Consider the following 23,189-nt stretch of genomic DNA (forward strand, 5'->3'; position numbering starts at 1 on the left):
ACAGTCCATATTTTATTTTATGCATGAACTGTAGAACAAGATGGATATTAAGTTTGAAAATATTCAAGGCACTAATAATACATAAAAGAGGTTCACAAGGAATCGCTCTACCAGCTCCAAATATGATTCTAACAACATATTTTCCTTGCAATAAAGTTTTTTAGCTTAGTGTGATTAGTACTTGCCCACATGATGTTGCCGTAAGTATAGTAACTACAAATAAAGGAAAAATATAAACTTTTTAAGGACTTAAAATTTAAAAGTGGCTTAACTCTACGTTTTTTGAGATTTTTTTTTCTATTGAATTTATTTGAACTATCCAAGATATATTTTCATCAAAATTCACACCAAAAAAATTTACAGATATTTACCTTTTGATGTTAGTTTTATTCATTAAAGATTGGGAAGACTAAGGGGTTGTCCATAAAGTACGTACCTTTTTTCTTTTCGTCTCCAGACTTAAGTCTGGAGACGAAAAAAAAAAAGGACAGGAGTTAATCTGGCAATTTTTAAATTATCCCAAACATTACTTGAGTTAAGTTACTGATTAAAGATATGAAACAAAAATGGTTCAATTATATCATAGACTAATTTTAATATATTAACGCTAACATTATCCGATCCTGCACGTTTGCTACTTTTTAAGCTTAGTAATGCAGCCCGCAATTCACGTATATCTAGCTTTTCATTTTTTTGTTAGAATTTGTTAGATAAGTATCAAATGTCGAAATGACAAACTTCTTAAACTTAGTCGAAGCATTTTATATACATATTTTATCGAAAATGAGTTCAAAACAAATCACTGACGTCTCGATAAAATTAGTTAGGGAAATTTTTCAAGAAATGTTCCAAAAACAACAAAATGATATACTATCGTTAATAAGTGCAAATTTAAAACTGACTAATGATCGAATCGATGGATTGCTGAAAGAAATTAGTACATTAAAGGAAACTTGTGAAATGTTAATGTAAACCGAAATGCTGATCAAAATAAAACTAACAAGCAGTTGATAAAGTTTGAAAAAACACAAAAAGACATTGAGGAAAGTCTAACGTTTTATCAAGATTGCAATGACAAAAAAATGAGCGAGTTGGAAAAAAAAAAGTCATCGAATGCAAATATAGGTGAGAATGAAAAAAATAAATTTAGACAGCTGGAAGATCGACAAAGGCGAAATAATCTTCGAATTGAAGGAGTTAAAGAAAATGACAACGAAAGTTGGGATGATACGGAAAAAATAATAATAAACATTTTTGAAAATAATCTCAATGTAAATGGGGTAATCATAGAAAGAGCGCATAGAACTGGCATTATTGAAAAAAAAAATCCAAGAACAATTGTAATTAAGTTACTTAACCATAAAGACAAAGTAAAAATCCTAAAAAATGCCAATAAACTGAAAGGATCCGGAATTTATATCAACGAGGATTTTTCGCTGGAAACTTCCACAATAAGAAAGAAACTTCTTGAAGAAAGCAAATTGCACAGGATAAATGGTAAGTATTCCGTTGTTATATACGATAAGCTTATTGTTAGAGAATTTATAAAAAAAAAAAATAATGATAAATAATTTTCTTACGTTTTTATATTACTTTTTGAATTTTAATATTGCTTTAAGTTATTTCTGATTTAAAATGGCTGATGAAACTGTTTTAACAAACATAAATTTTAATTCATTTGTATCAAAAAAGTCAATACTATTAAACAACTATTCGGATCCTGATATTAATTTTTATAATAATGATGAAATAATTAAAAATATTAACCCTTTATATTATGACCCAAATTCTAAAAAAATTGCTAATGGAATGGAGGATAACTATTTTTCAATGCTTCATATTAATATTAGAAGTATTTAAAAAAATTTTGAGTCATTAAAACAACTTTTATATAAAATTGGCATTAAATTTCAAATAATTTGTCTAAGTGAGACATGGTGTAAAGATAAAAACATTGAAAACAATTCTAATTTTCAATTACCTAATTATAAAGTAATTCATCAAGTTAGAGCATCTAATAAGGAAGGTGGGGGTTTGTGTATATACATAAAAAACTCAATATTATTCAAAGTTAAACCAAATTTAAGTTCAACTACTAACGATTACGAATCGTTATGTATTGAAATTATTAACAAAACCTCAAAAAATATCGTCATTCATGGTTTATACAGACCGCCTTCAGGAAGCATTAAGGTATTTGAAAACCACATTATAAATAAAGCTGTATATTTTATTGGTGATATCAATCTCAATATATTAGATTATGACAATAATATATATATTAAAAACTTTTTTAACACCATTTTTCAAAATAGCTATATTCCACTAATCAATAAACCAACGCGAATAAATAAGGAAAGTTCAACATCCCTAGATCAAATTATAACAAATGAGTTTATAAATGAAAATATAAGAACAGGAATATTTACAACTGACGTGTCTGATCACTTTCCGATTTTTATCCTATCGCAAAAATGCATATATAATGCCCAAAATGAACGGGAAAAAATAATCAAAACACGTTTAATAACCGACACTTCTATTAGTCATTTTTATAAGCTTCTATCCTGTGTTAACTGGGACACCCTAAAACTAAATCTAAACGCCAATAAAGCGTATGATATTTTTCTAACAGAGTTTCTTAATCTTTATAACAAGGCATTCCCAGAAGTTACTAAAGTAATCAAAACAAAAACACTTTTAAACCCTTGGATCACGAAGGGCATTCTTAAATCTTCAAAAAAAAAACAACGCTTATATAACAAGTTTCTTAAAAAAAGAACTCTTAAAAATGAAACTACCTATAAAAACTATAAACGGCTATTTGAGTCAATTTTAAAACGCTCAAAGAAACGTTACTATTCTGAACAATTAATAAAGCACAAAAATGATTCTAAAAAAACTTGGCATATTATTAAGGAGGTAATTGGAAAAAAAAGCTTATACAGAAATTTACTTCCTCTAAATCTTAAATTTAATAACAAACAAATTGTAAATAAATCCTTAGTCGCTGAAACACTTAACCAGTTTTTTGTAAATATAGGTCCTACTTTATCATCTAATATAGCAACTACTCAATCACACTTTAGTTCGTACTTAACCTCAACCAACCTTAATGTTATGTCTAATTATAAACTTACAGAAAAAGAATTACAAGACGCAGTCTCTTTATTAAAACACAATAAAAGTTTAGGATTTGATGATATAAGTAGTAATGTCATTATCAAATCAATAAAACAAATTACAATTCCATTACTACATATTTTTAATTTATCTCTAAAACAAGGCGTTTTTCCAGATAACCTAAAAATTGCAAAAGTCATTCCAGTGTTAAAATCAGGTGATCCTTCCGATGTTACGAATTATAGACCAATCTCAATTCTTTCTTGTTTTTCTAAAATATTAGAGCGGGTTATGTATAATAGACTATATTCCTTTTTAAATGTTAATAATATTCTTTTTCATAAACACTTTGGATTTAAAACTGGTCATTCAACTGATCATGCAATCACTCACCTTGTTCATGATATATTTAAAGGGTTTGATGAAGACAAGTATACCCTAGGTGTATTTATCGATTTAAGTAAAGCTTTTGACACTGTCAATCATCAAATCCTTCTATCCAAACTGAAAAGTTATGGTATAATAAATACTAATTTGTCCTGGTTTGATAGTTACTTGTCTAATAGAAAGCAGTTTATTTCATATGATAGCGGAAAAACGGAATATAAGTCAATCACCTGTGGTGTTCCTCAAGGATCAATTTTAGGACCACTTTTATTTCTCGTTTATATTAACGACTTATATAAATTTTCTAACATTTTAAACTTAATTTTGTTTGCAGATGATACAAACTTGTTTTATTCTAGTAAAGATATCAGTAAATTATTTCAAACAGTAAACAAAGAACTTGAAAAATTAACCCAATGGTTCAAATCAAACAAACTATCTTTGAACATCAATAAATCCAAATACACTTTGTTCCATCGTCTTCATAAAAAACAAGATATTCCATTAAAACTTCCTGATCTTTTTATTGATAACGCATTATTAAAAAGAGAGCAATCAATAAAATTTTTAGGTGTGGTTCTGGATGAAAATTTAACCTGGAGGGACCACATAGGTCTAATTGAAAATAAAATATCAAAAAATATAGGTGTTTTGTAAAAAGCCAAGCAGTTTTTAAATCTATCTTGTTTAAAAAACTTATATTTTTTTTTAATTCATTGCTACTTAAATTATGCAAACGTTGCTTGGTGCAGCACAAACGCAACAAAAGTAAAAAAACTGTTTAGTAAACAAAAACAGGCTATAAGGATAATTACAAACGTAGACCGTTTCTCTCACACTCAAACATTATTTAATAAACTTAATATTCTAAATGTATATAAACTAAACCTTTACCATATTCTTATCTTCATGTTTAAACTTGATAAAAAAATATCACCAATGTTATTTAATTCACTTTTTGAAAAAATAAACCACATATACCCTACCAGATTTTCAAAAAACAATTACATTCAATCCAAAACACATTATTCAGCAACCAAATTCTCAATTGCTAACCGAGGTCCTAAGCTGTGGAATACAATATTAAATAATGAGCTGAAATCTAATTATTCTTTAAACCAGTTTAAAACAAAACTTAAGCAATTACTGGTGATACATGAAAATGAATTAAAGTTCTTCTAAAAAGCTTTTTAAACTAGCAAACAAAAACAAAAATTAACCTACTAATTACTCTTTAATATTATATTTAATATTCTAAACAATAGTCTGCTATTGTAAATGTATTTCTTATCTTATAAGTTTTGAATTTACAAACGATTTTTTTAAGTTTTATTATTTGAAATACTAATTACTAAAAATATTGTAAAATTTTATAATTTCAATTTTTATTAAAAAAAGTTATTGTAAATTCTTTTTGTAATATTAATACTTATATATCATCTTATTTTACTAATCAGTTCTTAAATATAAATACTCTTTGAATTACTAAATATTTTAAACGTTATATATTTTATTTTTTGCATTTTGTTAAAACATTTTATTTGATGAATATTTGTTTTTATAAATTACGAGTGTAAATTATTTTCAATCGGCAAATACAATACTAAAAAAAAAAAAAAAGAAGAAGTTGAAAGAATACTTTGTGCTAAATTAGAGCTAACATTAATGAGGAAACTGTTAAACTCTTCAGCTATTAGTGCTTTATCATAAATTGACTCACCGTCAATTAAAAGTTTTTTTGGCAGAGCCAAAAGTGTTAGGGTCAATTTCATTTTGGTTAGCTCCTGACATTAAATCTGCAGCTTGTTTATCTTCTTGGAAAGGTAATTTTTTTAAAATATGCAACCGAGTCAATAACTTGTGCAAATTATTGTTTTTCAGTTCGGATGATTCTTTTGCGACGAAATTCCTCTCACTTTCATAGTTTACGTCTCCATCTTTGAGAAGTTTTTGTTTTAATTTTATGGAGTGACATGCTGATAGACATTCATCCTTTACTGTCTTGGCGACATCAGGAAAAGCCCAATATTTAGCTTGTTTTTTTAATCAAGTAACAAAACCTAGCTTCTCCTTCATTTTGGTTTGTGCTCGTAAAAATGTGATATTTCTTCTTGGTTTAAATAATCAATCAAGTTTTCACACATGGCATTGTATTCATTGTTATCGTTTCTTGTAGGAGTTTGAAAAAGTAACTTTTTTTTTTTTACATTTTTCCATGCTAAATAAAATATAAATGACGTATTCCGCGAATCTTCATTAATTTGTGATGCAATTAAACAGGCCGGTCGCAGCCGAGGAGAGGGGGAGCTACAGGGCATTTCTCCCCCTAATAATTTTTCAAATAAATGGTTTTGAAAATTGACTGAAATAATGACTAAAAAAACAAGTTCCTTAAAACTATTTCGGGTACCCTTCATCCAGCACTACCCGCCCTCCTCCATTAATTCAATTTATCATAACAACCATATATAACACAAAGTCAGGTTAGGCACACGTAGAAACCAACTTTCGATATAATAATTTCAACCAAATAGAACATCCTAAAAGTTTTTTTTTAATACACGTCAATTTTTTTTTAAGTATTAAATATTGACAATTTATACCTATCTTTATACTAATGAGGTGTAATTACTTGTTACCTTACCGGGTGTAATTAATTGTTTCCTAAGTAGTTTGCAAAATAATTTGGTAATTTACACATGCCAAGAATGGATATTCTATATTGATACCTACTGTTGAAGTTTTTGATATTTCAAAAATTTCATCAGCAGCTGTTTTCATAATTATTAGGTGATAACATGGTTGTGGTGGTTGTTAAGTGTCAGTGACACATGTTTGTGTCAGTTACTATATTTAACATATACGCTTTGTAGCATTTTGGTTTTCTTTTGATATCTTCGTAATATCAGACCATTTTTAACACTTTCTTGGTTCAGTTTTCCATTTTTTAGTTGTGCAATTAAAATTTTTAGCTCTGTTATCTCTTTCATTAACTTTTTAATTGTATTTTCAGTTTTTAGAATTATATCAAGTCTCAGTTCGTTGTTTTCATTCATTTCTCATTCTTTACATTTATTACATTCAAACCAATTTAGTTACATGAAGCAGATTTTAAACAAATGTTGAACAAAAACGGCAAATGATTAAGGGACGAGATCAGAAACTCCGGCTTAAACGAAATAGCCTTAAAAAAACTAAAAACAGTTACGATGGTGAAAATGCTAGAAGTCAAAGAGTCCAATAAAAAGTTTTCAACCGTTGCTAATGTTAAAATCTAAGCAAACGTCTTCTTAACCGTCTAGACGATTATTTAAATATGACGTTTATATTGTTATCTATTGAAACAGCTATAATATCACCTGATCTGAATAAAAACATTTAAAACTGTCGTTTGTGGATATAACAAGTTATAAAATGTACAAAAAATGAAAGGAAACCCCTTTTTTGAATCTTTCTATTATAATAAACTAGATTTATAAGGTGATCGTTTATTACATGGTATAGGCATAAACTATATAAACTTTGGTTGAAGTTGTCCACAGAGCCAGGGTCTTTTCTTAATTTATTCTTATAAAAAGAAAAAACGTCAAGCTACAAATTATTTAATTTCAAAGACAAGATTTTTAGAAACAATGTTTTAAAAACACTCCTAAAGAGAATCTTGAGAAATATTGAAATAACTGTGATGAAACGGAGTTTGGTAATAAGTTAACTTTAAACAAAGTTTAATTGGAAAGTTCCAAAAAGTTGAAAATGTTATAAGCAAATTTTTTATATATTTGCAAAAAAAAACACACACACACAAAACAAGTAGGCTTTTGTGGGGCCTTGTTTGATTCCGTAAACATCAGCTTTAACAGATTCCCAAAAAGGTTACAAATAATGGAAAAATGATAGATAAAATATTTTGAACTTATACAATTTATGCGCTACATTTTCCTGCATAAACACTGCGTCAAGGAAATATCATGTTTCTTTGAATATAATCTACTTAAGTAAATCGCATCGGTTTCTCAAGTTTCAAATTTTTTTTGTTGTCAAAAGTAAAACACAAGTTTCTGTAGTAAAACTGTAGAAAGTCTGACACTGTGATCTGAAAGTATTGGCAGCTTACGAAAACATTTTGACATTAACGAAACAAACTTGTAGCTCTGCTAGCATATTGAAGAACTTTAAATATGTCGTACAACTTATTCGTGCACAGTGAGTTAAAAATTCTTAAACGTCAAAAAAGCAGTTATTTTGGTGAATAATTGAATGAATAAAAAAATGAAGGTAACCTGTTGCTTATTTATTGGTGTACGTATGTAAGTTAATTTGAGACATGTCTGCTAAAACTACTACTTACGTGTAACCAGCTTTCCTTGCATTTGACAATCAAATTATTAAAACCCCGCCACTAGCTACCTTTCTTCATTAGGCATTTATTTTAATTGATTTATATTCGTCGACTTTAAATTATTTGGTTTTTTAACTAGTTGAAAGTATGCAAATACAGTTTGTTTTCTTTAGAATACAAAGGTTATAACATCAACAATTTTTTTGAACTGCCTCCTTGTTGCATCGTTGTATGAAGTCAAAGAAAGCAGCAAGAATAAAGTTCAGTTCACAAGTTTTATCTCGATGTCGCACAATGCCCTAACTGGCAATAAAACAAGCATAAAGAGTTTATACGAAAAGGTTGAGCAAAGTGTGAAAAACTTGCTTAGCAAAAAACAAGAAGCCATTAACAAGAAACGAATTAAAAGATCTTCTCAACTGAACCAAAACGAACCAACGTTTATGTGCTCTGAAAAACAAATCGCCATAACAAATGAAAACGGTACTTACGAGATTATAATGAAGTTTAATTCTAACAAAGTTGACTATTTCAAACTTGCAGATTTTGTTATATCAAAGGAATGTGTATCAAAGAGTGCATTACCATGTAAAACAAAATATGAAACCAGAAAATACGCAAAGTTGAATACAACCGGAGGAACAATCAGCCTTATCGGAAATATTAAACAACTTGAAGTTGGGATTTGTTGTCAATGTTTTTGAAAGCACTTTTCATTTATTAAAACTGAGTTTATATTTTAATTGTATTTTAGTTTTGCACTTTAAATATAAAATATATCATTTACTATACATTGTAATAATTTCGTCCACTATCAAGTCAGGTTGTCTCTCTTTTCAATATTTTATGATATACATACTAATTTTAGTTATAGGTTTAAACAAAAAGAATGAAGAAAGAATTATAATTTTACAAAGTTAAAAACATTAAACAGTGTGATGCTTTCATAATCAAGAAGCCCATTTGTACATTACCAGTGAGTGAAGTAAAATTATGAGTGAATAGATGAACTATTTACTCATAATTGTGGAAGTCTTTTTTTTTTCTTTTTATATTCGTTGAAATTTAAATTATTTATTGCGCGTTAAATATTTAATTTTTATGCATCAGTTGATGACGGCGTTTGTTTTCTTTTTTATGTAAGCCATTATTGCAAGAAATCAGATTAGCTCTTCTCAAACGTCTTTTTCATGAGTTATTTGTAATATTTAAATTTACTATTCAAAGTGCGTAGATAAAAACGTGACGCAATATTTTAGCATATTTTTTATATTATAATAGATTTTTCAAGAAACAGTTCAATTTATTTAGTTGTGTAGCTGTTATATAGCCGGTATTTCGAAAGTATGCTTTTAAAAAAACTTAAAGCACTTTATGGTGTTAATCGTAAATAGCCTGTTTATCAAACATTTATTTGTAGTTGCAATACCAAACATGAATGAGCTATTGATGAGGATTGTACGAATATTATTATCATGTAAAAATTTGGCTGAACTTTGGGATGGTGAGCGGGATATTTATGGTTGGAGAGTTGGTTAGGATAACAAATTATTGCTTCTACTCTATCTTCATAAACTATGCTTGTATATCACAAATGTTTGAACTAACTAATACTTTGCTTTATTGTGTTCTGAGTACTCAACAGGACGAGGAATTAAGTGATTTTTCCAAAGTATAAGTGTAGCATTTCTAATATCATAAGGGTTGAAACGTAGTCTAGGGTTACTTATATGCTTACAGTTGAGTCTTGCAGCCAGATTTATAAGACAAATAAAATGGTAGCAGTTTTATGCACTTTCTTCAAAATTCATTCAAAAAATTATTGTTGAAGTTGTTGAAGTTTTTTTATTTGTGAGTTTTTAATTTGGACAAACAAAGAAAAAACTTTCTGCTATGCTGATTAAATTATATTTCTCATATTTTATTTTGAATTTGTGTGACCAAGAAAACAAATGGCTTTCTTATTGAGTTTTTAAAACATTTTTTAACAATTTGAAAAATACTTTTCTTGGTTAATACAGAAAGTTTCAATAAAAAGATAAAGCTATAGTTGATTAGGATACCGGGATGAGCTCTGGAGTGGAATGACGGCATCGAAAGTTTAGCCTACGGGCGCAAAGTTCTAAAAATCGCTTCTGAATACTATATGCATAACAAATACATTTCAACATCTAAAATAAACTAAATAAACTACAATTTTCACTTGTTTAATATATGGGTAGGTTAAAAATGGCGGACTTGATTATCGGCAGACGGAGATTTTTTTGAAAGTTTTCAATTTCTGCACTTTAATTTATGTACCGAAACACAAATACAACACAAACAATTATATGCAACACCTGCTACTCCAGAGAAAGAATTTGAACCCCGGCGAAGTTAATGTTTCACAAAAGATTTTGGAATCTTAGAAGCAATGAGAGTTTAATCGAAGTACTTAATGCAAGTCCATTAAAACATAGATTAAAAAGAAAGTTCTGGAAAATATTACCAAAGATAAATTAAAAAAAAAACACTTATTGAAGAAAAAGGTTGCGGAAGCTGTGGTACCTGAACAAGAGCAAGTACTTGTCGACTTTCTTAACAGTAAAAATACTGACAAAATAAATAGTCCTCTTCCAGATGAAATGATTCGCGCTCAGAGAGTATATAAAACTATATAAAGTTATATAGTTATCCAATCATTATTAAATCATACCGAGTATACAAAAAAAAATAATAATAACAATAAATGCATTTGAGTGTACCAAACATCATATAGAAATATCAAGAAAATGCCATTCATCTAATAAAAAGTTGGTAGTTCCACAGTAAACAGTGATCTTTTGTTTTAGAATCGAAACAACAATGTGTGAACATCTCCTAAATTTTATATTTGCAAGCGGTATTTTGCATGATATTTTTTACGGAGTAACCAAATTGAAATACGGCAGCGGTGAAAAGCAAAAGATAGCGCATAACAATATTGAGGATAAAATTTAGCAATGCTATTATGTTCAATTAAGATGCTGATTCCATTTTTGACTTGGAAATTGCTGCTAAGGATGCAGTTAACTATATATAAAACATCTGATGAAAGATTATCAACGGAAAAAGGGCTATTACTGAAGCATTTAAACAGTTAAACATTAATTAATGGCGCTCGACATTATTTTATAGAAAGTAAAAAAAGTTACTTTGTTTATAGCTTTTGTTGCTGGTTTTGTGCAGTCTTTTTCTTTTAATCTCTCACACATTTCAGATTTATTGAGATATTCCCCTTTGAAAATTGGAACGTCTACATATTTTTTTATTTTTTATTTTGGTTGATGTATTAGATGCTGATCATTTGTTGCAAAGTTGCAACAAGTATTTGGGCTTGTAATTTATTTTAACTGTCTTTCGAATTTTTTTTTTTAATAGCAAGTTAAACTATTAGAAAAAAAATTCAAACTGTATGCATTTTTAATTATATAAAAAATTTAGTCAAATGCTTTTTCTGAAAACTGGTTGAAATCGAATTGACTTTAAAGTTAGAACTAACGCTATATAATGTATCCTGCGCTAGGTGTAGTTGGTGTAGATTCAGAAGGTGGCGGTTGAGACGGAGTAATAACTGGTCGAGTTCGTAGTACTGGCATAGATTGGGGTGACTGAAAAGATAAAAACAGTTTAATAATGTAGTTTTTTAAATGTGTTAGCAGTATTAAACTTTGGCTGATTAATTATATTGATGGACGCAAACCGTTATTTTAAAATCTAATGAATACTTGTATGCGTGAAAAAACTTCCATTAAATTTGTCTATTCATTAAACTGTTTAAGTACTTTTTTCTCAAATTCTTTTGACAATAAACACTGATATCGGCTTCAGAATGTATGACGAACAATTTAGTGTGAACATTTTTCCGATAACGTGTCACTATTCCTAAAATCATTGGTATGTTTCAACTATTTTTAAATTCATTGGTATGTTTCTGTTTAATTATATTTTAATAAGGTTTTTACAAATAATATGAAAGCCCCATTTACCAAGTTAACAGTAAGTATATTTCATTCAATTCATACCTTACTGTTTCCATTTTTAAACAATAACCTTTCCTTATTAGTAAAAAATTAATTTTTAACAAAGCTCAAATGTCTAATAAATTGAAAGTTTTAATAATCTTATTTTAATTTATTGCCATAAAATTTTACAACTAGAAAAGATTCTTAAATATATGAAATGTTTTCTGTAAAACTAACTATCATTAAGCATAAAGCATTTTTGAAACGTTCATCGATATTCTTACATCTACCCATTTCTGTGAATACATTTTACAACCATCTGATTACAACCATTGGTTAATCTCGAGAAAAATACAAACTAATATGTACAAAGTATTAGACTAAATTTTTTATATAATTAAAAATGCATACAGTATGGTCTTATCTATATATACTTTTTTATTATTTTTTAAAAAAAATGCTCTAATGGTCTTAAGTGTCATCAACTAATGGTCTTATCACAAAGAAACGCAACAAGGGGACAAGCATTTAATTAGTTGGTTCCCCATTTCAAGCCTAACCAATAAAGTATATGCTTCAAGCAGGATTTAAACTTGCAACCCTTGTGCTACGAGTTCCATGCTCTAATCACTGCGCCGCGGCTGCTCAATATAAAAATTAAGTTCATGACGGTGGCAAAAAAAAGACAATATTTGTCTTATTACTACGGCTCGTATATTGTGACGTGTTGATACTTTCTTTTAGTTATACATTTTTCAATTACAATTAGGATTTATCTCAGAATCCAGATTCAGGTCAGAATCTAGGGAGGGGCAAAAGTTTGCATTCAAATAAACCCCATGGTTTTATATTTTTCTTATTAAAATGTTACAATTTAGCATAAAAATTAACTAACGAAATTTAAACTCATTTATCTGTATATAACGTTGCCCTAGGCAACTATAAGTTCTTTTTTAAAGTGGGCGACTTTAAATTAACATGGCGAGTTTGAGTTCAAGTGGGCGGGAATCAGTGCTTTTGACATACTGTAAAGTTTATATTGTTACTGCCAACTACTCTCATAAAATTTAAAAAATTCTACATAGTGCCTTAGTTGAAGAAATAAGCTATCTAATGATGTATAGTGCAGCTGTGTAAGTCTAATAATAGCCTGTAAACATAAATTTTAGTGCTTATGTGGGCGAGGTTCGAATAAGTTACCCTATAGTTTTGGCTCAAATCAAAGCGTTTTATTGATCTATCATCCATCAGGGGCCAGACCATCAATTAAAGAAGGAGGTGGGGAGGTGGGGGAGGGGGCTAAAGCAATTTTTCAATTTTTTTCCAACAACCCCATATATCATGTAACGGTTTATTAATTTTTGTTTAGATATCAGATATTGTATGGATGTTATTGGAATAGTTTTTTTTTTTTCAATGCTTCTATAAAACGAAACTTTATTATAATGAACATGCTAAAGTCACAACTACTTTTTCTTTGCGAAACACAATGAGTTGAGAGACATTGCACTTTGCTGACGTTTAGTGTTTAGAGCCAATTGCACTGGAAAAATTATATTTAAATGGAACGTTAGTTCGTTTTCATGAAAAGCAAATTTTTTTATTATCAATTAGGGAAAGTGATTTTTTTTTGTAAAATTACTTACCCTAAATATGCTCAGGTTCGAAACGAGCTCTGGACATATTTTCGCGTCACGGTAAAGAAGGAGGCCTGAACTTCCTGGTTAAATGCACTTCGCGGTGCTCTGTGGCGAGACGGTTGGGTCTACTTGGGACACCTAAATAATAACAACAACAACAACAACAACAACAACAACAACAACAGCAACAACATAATACAAATTTTTCTCATGATTTTTTCTCAAACATAAATACAATTTTTTCTCATGAAAGATATTGTTGAAACTATTTTTGTAATCCGTAATTTCTATGTAGTTGTTCTTGGACTTAGTATCCAAAACTTACCTACATCTGAATTTACTGCACCTGCATATTAATTTAATTAGAAGTTTAAATAAGTGCAAATGTACAATGGTGAAGGATGATGGAGGAATCACATTACTGCCTACTGATCTTTCTGTTGTTTTTGATTTGTATTACCAGGCGAAATAGCTTATCATTCACAAGTTGTTTTAAAATATTAAATTATGTCCTGTAAGTGTTGCTAGTGTTTAACCAAGTTTCTCAACCCTGCTATTAAAAACTGGCAAAAAATACGAATGACAGAAAACAGACAAATCGAATTAGCCTTACCTAATGAGTAGAGAGAAACTTCAGTAAATTTTGAATTTAGTTAAACAACTAAACTCTTTAATCTTAGTCAAATAGTTATGTTTCAATAATTTTAAATTACTTCCAGATATTTTAATGTTTTAGTTATTAGTGCATGCTTTTTTATAAATAATGCAAACACCAATTATTAATTACAAAAAATTAGTTTTATCAAATCATGTAAGAGGAGGTGGTCTTCCTGATTGCTCCCTTATGGAGCTCTTCTCGCCATCCATAATATTATTTATTTGGTGGCCATAAACACGCGCTTTGGGAAGTTTAACTAAATGGTGAAACTCAAAGTAAGGTAACAATTTCAAAAACTCTGATATTGCCGCATAAAATGACAATTTCACCAACCTTGCTATAGACAGTTTGTAATCTTGTCTTTCTAGTAATTAAGTAATTGACTTCTATGTTTATGTGTAAATGAGTTCTTTATTTTGCTCCTTGGATGGTTGTAACATTCGGTTGATCGGGTATTCGGTGAACTACATGAGATTAAGTGGCAACCTAATTTGGCTGTTAAGAACCTATTTATTAATGCAGTATGTGCTATAAGAATCATTAAAGATAAGTTTTGAGAAAAAACGATCTCAACATGAAAACGACACATTTAAATATAGAAGCAACCGTCACGTTTGTAGTGCAAAGCGAATTTTTTTACTTTTTAATAACATGCCGTAAAAAATTTGTCTATTAAAATCACTAATCAAAAACATCCTTACCAATGTTCAATCTGAAAATTAAAATTATAAAAAAATTTAGAAAATTGTGAAAAAAAAATTATGAAAAACATTATTATGTCAAGAAATATAGTTTATTATATCAGAAAAATATAAAATTCATTGAATTTTATATTTTTCTGTTATAATTAGAATAAAGTTTGAATAAAGTTTTAGAATTAAGTGAATTAATTGCTCATTTGCAACCGCAAAACTTTATTCTAAGTAGAAGGTTTTTTAAGGAAACTATGCTACCAGCATCATATGAAAAATAAAAAACCGTAGTATTTAAGAAAGTTTCTGCATCAGATTTTTATATTGTATATTTCATTTACAAAAGTTATTTGGAAAAATACCCATTGTAATGATGCATTTACATCTTTGGTTGCATATTGAATCTCAGGTGACTTTATTAGAAAAGATTATACTCTACAATTTTCAAGGATCTCACACTAGAATAAATATTGCTAGTTCATTTATTGCGATCCTAATTGATTGGGATATTTAAAATAAAATTAAAAAAAACTAAAATTAAAAAAACAAAAATCTAAGTTCTTCAAGACAGTGCATATAACATAACATATAATAAAACATGCAACTTGGAATTGACTTGCAGAAGTCCTCAGGCATTTCATAATTTATTTATTAACTGCAACTAGTTATCAAAGGTACCCTCTTTGATCAGGTTGAAATGTACAACATAATAAAGAAATGCAGGAAAATCAACATTCATTTTAACCATTTTAGTTTGACTAGCATCGAATTGAAAAGATTACAGAAGGAACTAGATTCCCAAATTTTATCACGTTTATTATCAATCCAAGATGTTCCAACGAGATGGAATTCTACATATTTAATGTTGAATTAATGTGAGACTCTTGAAAGATTTATACAAAGTTACACAGCTCAGCACCCTCATTTGTTAAAATTAATGTTAACTTTGATTGCATGGAAGTTATTTGAAAATGTATTGGGGTTTATACAATCTTTTTTTATGATTACTGATACAGTCTGTAAACCAAAATCAATACTTCATAAGAAATCAGTCATGTTTAAGCATTATATAATTTTCTTGGAAGGCTTGCAGTACTTTAATGTACTAAAGCGTGAAGTACATGCTTTGTCTACAGCTGTTGATCTAAGGTATAAACCTTACATTTTCCTGATGAGCAAACATGTTTGGCTAAAAATTGACTTTTGTCCGAGAAAAAGGATAAAATTAAATCACATAAAAAGAATGATGACCCAACTAATATGACAGAAAATGGACACACCTTCACTTATATGACACCTTCCTCCAATATTTGTAATTCCACACCAATCAATAAAAAATTGCAGTCACCAATCAAAAAGTAAAGTTTGACCTATAAAAGTTGTAAGCCATCTTTATCAACTTCATTATCTCCACCAACATTAGCTTCATATGCATCAAATTTAAGAATGACAATCGCAAAAAATCTAGTTCTTGTGCGGATTGGCGTTTCTCTTCATGGAGTCTCTCAACCATTTATTGTTCGTGATAGACTGGGCATTTATCGAACAGTGTATAAAAATAGTTGCATCATCAAAGGTTGATTTCTTTTATTAACAATCATTAGACCAATAGTTAATATGTATTTTCGCCAGTCTTATCCAAGTTATTGGCCTATTATGTGAGGCTTAGTTCCCGAGTCAGAAAAATAACTATTATGTAACAAAAATGGATAATCCGGCTTTTGTACAACAGCCTATTGAGGATTTCTGGTAAATTTTTAAAAACTAAAAAACTAAAAAACTATTGGAAAGCTCAAAATGAAGATCACTTTCAAAATCTTGTCAACTTTTTTTAAACAATAATTCGTCCTTTTTTGAGAAAAGTTGGCAATAACTTTGTAAATATGTGCAAACATGTTAACAGAAAAGTTGGTGCGGTGCGTCTAATTAAGCTATTTTATGAAAGCTTCTATTCCTTCTAGTTGTTATTCAAGCATCGCTCTGCTCTTTGTTTATTCTTTTTTGTGTCGCTGCTACTTTTAATCGGAATCATTTTTTTAATCTTTTTTTACTCTCTGGAGATAAAATCTATTTATTTGAGATTACTAAACTTTGTGTTTCGTCTAATTAGTTAGTCCAGAGACTTTAAAAAATTTTCAGAGTGTGAATAACAAAAGAAAGTTCAAGATTCCGTTTCTTATTCACATTTCTTAAAACAGAACTGTTTGCATACCTAAAGTAAATATTTTATTTAAAAAAAATATCACCAGAAACGGTTTGTATTTTCGAAACCACAATACTTTGTACAACTATTATCTAAATTTTGAAAAATTTTGTCAACGTCTCTAAAAAAAAAAAAATAGGAGTTAAACAGGCAGGTCATAGATTTTTGGTGTTCGAGATAACTTCGAAAAGGTTACAAAGATAACAAGGTGACTTCTAGAGATGGTGTAAATTTTAGATTTTGTAATATTTTGTTATTATTATAATATAATATAAAATATTATGTATATATATATATATATATATATATATATATATATATATATATATATATATATATATATATATATATATATATATATATATATATATATATATATATATATTACTGTTACTATATATTGTAATATATATTATATTATTGTATATATTCTTAATATATTATGATAAATAAATTATGTAATATTGATACTAGTATTAAATAAGAATGTTTTAAAAATAGCAGTGATCGGAGCTTGAGAATAAAATGCAAATGAAAAATCGGGACCCACTATCTCAAATGTGGAAAAAAAAATAACGGTAAAATCTTAAAATAGATCAAAAATCGTCGTAAAACTTAATTTATCTAAATAACTTCTTATCGTTTAAAAATGACAACCAAGAAAAGTTTGAAACCCCTCTATGTGAGGGGATTGTCAACTTTACGAGGTCAAAACTTTTGACCGTAGAAATATATTTTTACTAAAATAGAATTTTAAAGATGAAGTTTAGACATGTTAGTAAAGGTAGAGTTTTTTTTTTTAAATGCTATTATTACCCCTTTTCCGCCACCTTCTGAATCTACACCAACTACACCTAGCGCAGGATACATTATATAGCGTTAGTTCTAACTTTAAAGTCAATTCGATTTCAACCAGTTTTCAGAAAAAGCATTTGACTAAATTTTTTATATAATTAAAAATGCATACAGTTTGAATTTTTTTTCTAATAGTTTAACTTGCTATTAAAAAAAAAAATTCGAAAGACAGTTAAAATAAATTACAAGCCCAAATACTTGTTGCAACTTTGCAACAAATGATCAGCATCTAATACATCAACCAAAATAAAAAATAAAAAAATATGTAGACGTTCCAATTTTCAAAGGGGAATATCTCAATAAATCTGAAATGTGTGAGAGATTAAAAGAAAAAGACTGCACAAAACCAGCAACAAAAGCTATAAACAAAGTAACTTTTTTTACTTTCTATAAAATAATGTCGAGCGCCATTAATTAATGTTTAACTGTTTAAATGCTTCAGTAATAGCCCTTTTTCCGTTGATAATCTTTCATCAGATGTTTTATATATAGTTAACTGCATCCTTAGCAGCAATTTCCAAGTCAAAAATGGAATCAGCATCTTAATTGAACATAATAGCATTGCTAAATTTTATCCTCAATATTGTTATGCGCTATCTTTTGCTTTTCACCGCTGCCGTATTTCAATTTGGTTACTCCGTAAAAAATATCATGCAAAATACCGCTTGCAAATATAAAATTTAGGAGATGTTCACACATTGTTGTTTCGATTCTAAAACAAAAGATCACTGTTTACTGTGGAACTACCAACTTTTTATTAGATGAATGGCATTTTCTTGATATTTCTATATGATGTTTGGTACACTCAAATGCATTTATTGTTATTATTATTTTTTTTTGTATACTCGGTATGATTTAATAATGATTGGATAACTATATAACTTTATATAGTTTTATATACTCTCTGAGCGCGAATCATTTCATCTGGAAGAGGACTATTTATTTTGTCAGTATTTTTACTGTTAAGAAAGTCGACAAGTACTTGCTCTTGTTCAGGTACCACAGCTTCCGCAACCTTTTTCTTCAATAAGTGTTTTTTTTTTAATTTATCTTTGGTAATATTTTCCAGAACTTTCTTTTTAATCTATGTTTTAATGGACTTGCATTAAGTACTTCGATTAAACTCTCATTGCTTCTAAGATTCCAAAATCTTTTGTGAAACATTAACTTCGCCGGGGTTCAAATTCTTTCTCTGGAGTAGCAGGTGTTGCATATAATTGTTTGTGTTGTATTTGTGTTTCGGTACATAAATTAAAGTGCAGAAATTGAAAACTTTCAAAAAAATCTCCGTCTGCCGATAATCAAGTCCGCCATTTTTAACCTACCCATATATTAAACAAGTGAAAATTGTAGTTTATTTAGTTTATTTTAGATGTTGAAATGTATTTGTTATGCATATAGTATTCAGAAGCGATTTTTAGAACTTTGCGCCCGTAGGCTAAACTTTCGATGCCGTCATTCCACTCCAGAGCTCATCCCGGTATCCTAATCAACTATAGCTTTATCTTTTTATTGAAACTTTCTGTATTAACCAAGAAAAGTATTTTTCAAATTGTTAAAAAATGTTTTAAAAACTCAATAAGAAAGCCATTTGTTTTCTTGGTCACACAAATTCAAAATAAAATATGAGAAATATAATTTAATCAGCATAGCAGAAAGTTTTTTCTTTGTTTGTCCAAATTAAAAACTCACAAATAAAAAAACTTCAACAACTTCAACAATAATTTTTTGAATGAATTTTGAAGAAAGTGCATAAAACTGCTACCATTTTATTTGTCTTATAAATCTGGCTGCAAGACTCAACTGTAAGCATATAAGTAACCCTAGACTACGTTTCAACCCTTATGATATTAGAAATGCTACACTTATACTTTGGAAAAATCACTTAATTCCTCGTCCTGTTGAGTACTCAGAACACAATAAAGCAAAGTATTAGTTAGTTCAAACATTTGTGATATACAAGCATAGTTTATGAAGATAGAGTAGAAGCAATAATTTGTTATCCTAACCAACTCTCCAACCATAAATATCCCGCTCACCATCCCAAAGTTCAGCCAAATTTTTACATGATAATAATATTCGTACAATCCTCATCAATAGCTCATTCATGTTTGGTATTGCAACTACAAATAAATGTTTGATAAACAGGCTATTTACGATTAACACCATAAAGTGCTTTAAGTTTTTTTAAAAGCATACTTTCGAAATACCGGCTATATAACAGCTACACAACTAAATAAATTGAACTGTTTCTTGAAAAATCTATTATAATATAAAAAATATGCTAAAATATTGCGTCACGTTTTTATCTACGCACTTTGAATAGTAAATTTAAATATTACAAATAACTCATGAAAAAGACGTTTGAGAAGAGCTAATCTGATTTCTTGCAATAATGGCTTACATAAAAAAGAAAACAAACGCCGTCATCAACTGATGCATAAAAATTAAATATTTAACGCGCAATAAATAATTTAAATTTCAACGAATATAAAAAGAAAAAAAAAAGACTTCCACAATTATGAGTAAATAGTTCATCTATTCACTCATAATTTTACTTCACTCACTGGTAATGTACAAATGGGCTTCTTGATTATGAAAGCATCACACTGTTTAATGTTTTTAACTTTGTAAAATTATAATTCTTTCTTCATTCTTTTTGTTTAAACCTATAACTAAAATTAGTATGTATATCATAAAATATTGAAAAGAGAGACAACCTGACTTGATAGTGGACGAAATTATTACAATGTATAGTAAATGATATATTTTATATTTAAAGTGCAAAACTAAAATACAATTAAAATATAAACTCAGTTTTAATAAATGAAAAGTGCTTTCAAAAACATTGACAACAAATCCCAACTTCAAGTTGTTTAATATTTCCGATAAGGCTGATTGTTCCTCCGGTTGTATTCAACTTTGCGTATTTTCTGGTTTCATATTTTGTTTTACATGGTAATGCACTCTTTGATACACATTCCTTTGATATAACAAAATCTGCAAGTTTGAAATAGTCAACTTTGTTAGAATTAAACTTCATTATAATCTCGTAAGTACCGTTTTCATTTGTTATGGCGATTTGTTTTTCAGAGCACATAAACGTTGGTTCGTTTTGGTTCAGTTGAGAAGATCTTTTAATTCGTTTCTTGTTAATGGCTTCTTGTTTTTTGCTAAGCAAGTTTTTCACACTTTGCTCAACCTTTTCGTATAAACTCTTTATGCTTGTTTTATTGCCAGTTAGGGCATTGTGCGACATCGAGATAAAACTTGTGAACTGAACTTTATTCTTGCTGCTTTCTTTGACTTCATACAACGATGCAACAAGGAGGCAGTTCAAAAAAATTGTTGATGTTATAACCTTTGTATTCTAAAGAAAACAAACTGTATTTGCATACTTTCAACTAGTTAAAAAACCAAATAATTTAAAGTCGACGAATATAAATCAATTAAAATAAATGCCTAATGAAGAAAGGTAGCTAGTGGCGGGGTTTTAATAATTTGATTGTCAAATGCAAGGAAAGCTGGTTACACGTAAGTAGTAGTTTTAGCAGACATGTCTCAAATTAACTTACATACGTACACCAATAAATAAGCAACAGGTTACCTTCATTTTTTTATTCATTCAATTATTCACCAAAATAACTGCTTTTTTGACGTTTAAGAATTTTTAACTCACTGTGCACGAATAAGTTGTACGACATATTTAAAGTTCTTCAATATGCTAGCAGAGCTACAAGTTTGTTTCGTTAATGTCAAAATGTTTTCGTAAGCTGCCAATACTTTCAGATCACAGTGTCAGACTTTCTACAGTTTTACTACAGAAACTTGTGTTTTACTTTTGACAACAAAAAAAATTTGGAACTTGAGAAACCGATGCGATTTACTTAAGTAGATTATATTCAAAGAAACATGATATTTCCTTGACGCAGTGTTTATGCAGGAAAATGTAGCGCATAAATTGTATAAGTTCAAAATATTTTATCTATCATTTTTCCATTATTTGTAACCTTTTTGGGAATCTGTTAAAGCTGATGTTTACGGAATCAAACAAGGCCCCACAAAAGCCTACTTGTTTTGTGTGTGTGTGTTTTTTTTTGCAAATATATAAAAAATTTGCTTATAACATTTTCAACTTTTTGGAACTTTCCAATTAAACTTTGTTTAAAGTTAACTTATTACCAAACTCCGTTTCATCACAGTTATTTCAATATTTCTCAAGATTCTCTTTAGGAGTGTTTTTAAAACATTGTTTCTAAAAATCTTGTCTTTGAAATTAAATAATTTGTAGCTTGACGTTTTTTCTTTTTATAAGAATAAATTAAGAAAAGACCCTGGCTCTGTGGACAACTTCAACCAAAGTTTATATAGTTTATGCCTATACCATGTAATAAACGATCACCTTATAAATCTAGTTTATTATAATAGAAAGATTCAAAAAAGGGGTTTCCTTTCATTTTTTGTACATTTTATAACTTGTTATATCCACAAACGACAGTTTTAAATGTTTTTATTCAGATCAGGTGATATTATAGCTGTTTCAATAGATAACAATATAAACGTCATATTTAAATAATCGTCTAGACGGTTAAGAAGACGTTTGCTTAGATTTTAACATTAGCAACGGTTGAAAACTTTTTATTGGACTCTTTGACTTCTAGCATTTTCACCATCGTAACTGTTTTTAGTTTTTTTAAGGCTATTTCGTTTAAGCCGGAGTTTCTGATCTCGTCCCTTAATCATTTGCCGTTTTTGTTCAACATTTGTTTAAAATCTGCTTCATGTAACTAAATTGGTTTGAATGTAATAAATGTAAAGAATGAGAAATGAATGAAAACAACGAACTGAGACTTGATATAATTCTAAAAACTGAAAATACAATTAAAAAGTTAATGAAAGAGATAACAGAGCTAAAAATTTTAATTGCACAACTAAAAAATGGAAAACTGAACCAAGAAAGTGTTAAAAATGGTCTGATATTACGAAGATATCAAAAGAAAACCAAAATGCTACAAAGCGTATATGTTAAATATAGTAACTGACACAAACATGTGTCACTGACACTTAACAACCACCACAACCATGTTATCACCTAATAATTATGAAAACAGCTGCTGATGAAATTTTTGAAATATCAAAAACTTCAACAGTAGGTATCAATATAGAATATCCATTCTTGGCATGTGTAAATTACCAAATTATTTTGCAAACTACTTAGGAAACAATTAATTACACCCGGTAAGGTAACAAGTAATTACACCTCATTAGTATAAAGATAGGTATAAATTGTCAATATTTAATACTTAAAA

General features: G+C 28.6%; 1 protein-coding gene and 2 long non-coding RNA genes across 3 annotated transcripts; 2 read left to right on the top strand and 1 right to left on the bottom strand.

The window, feature by feature from the left end:
• The first annotated feature begins 1,082 nt into the window (after nucleotides 1-1,082).
• On the top strand, nucleotides 1,083-1,571 carry LOC136089880 (uncharacterized). Its single transcript, XM_065815973.1, has one exon. The coding sequence runs from the start codon at nucleotides 1,083-1,085 to the stop codon at nucleotides 1,569-1,571; it is 489 nt and encodes a 162-aa protein (XP_065672045.1).
• Nucleotides 1,572-7,326: 5,755 nt separating this feature from the next.
• On the top strand, nucleotides 7,327-8,635 carry LOC136090340 (uncharacterized). Its single transcript, XR_010643363.1, has 2 exons — nucleotides 7,327-7,785; nucleotides 8,023-8,635. It is a non-coding gene; the product is annotated as an uncharacterized LOC136090340 (long non-coding RNA).
• Nucleotides 8,636-20,637: 12,002 nt separating this feature from the next.
• LOC136090342 (uncharacterized) lies at nucleotides 20,638-21,634 on the bottom strand. Its single transcript, XR_010643365.1, has 2 exons — nucleotides 21,488-21,634; nucleotides 20,638-21,250 (listed from the first exon to the last, which is right to left on the bottom strand). It is a non-coding gene; the product is annotated as an uncharacterized LOC136090342 (long non-coding RNA).
• Nucleotides 21,635-23,189: the final 1,555 nt, after the last annotated feature.

Source organism: Hydra vulgaris, chromosome 13 (assembly GCF_038396675.1).
Source record: "Hydra vulgaris chromosome 13, alternate assembly HydraT2T_AEP".
Lineage (NCBI taxonomy): Eukaryota > Metazoa > Cnidaria > Hydrozoa > Anthoathecata > Hydridae > Hydra > Hydra vulgaris.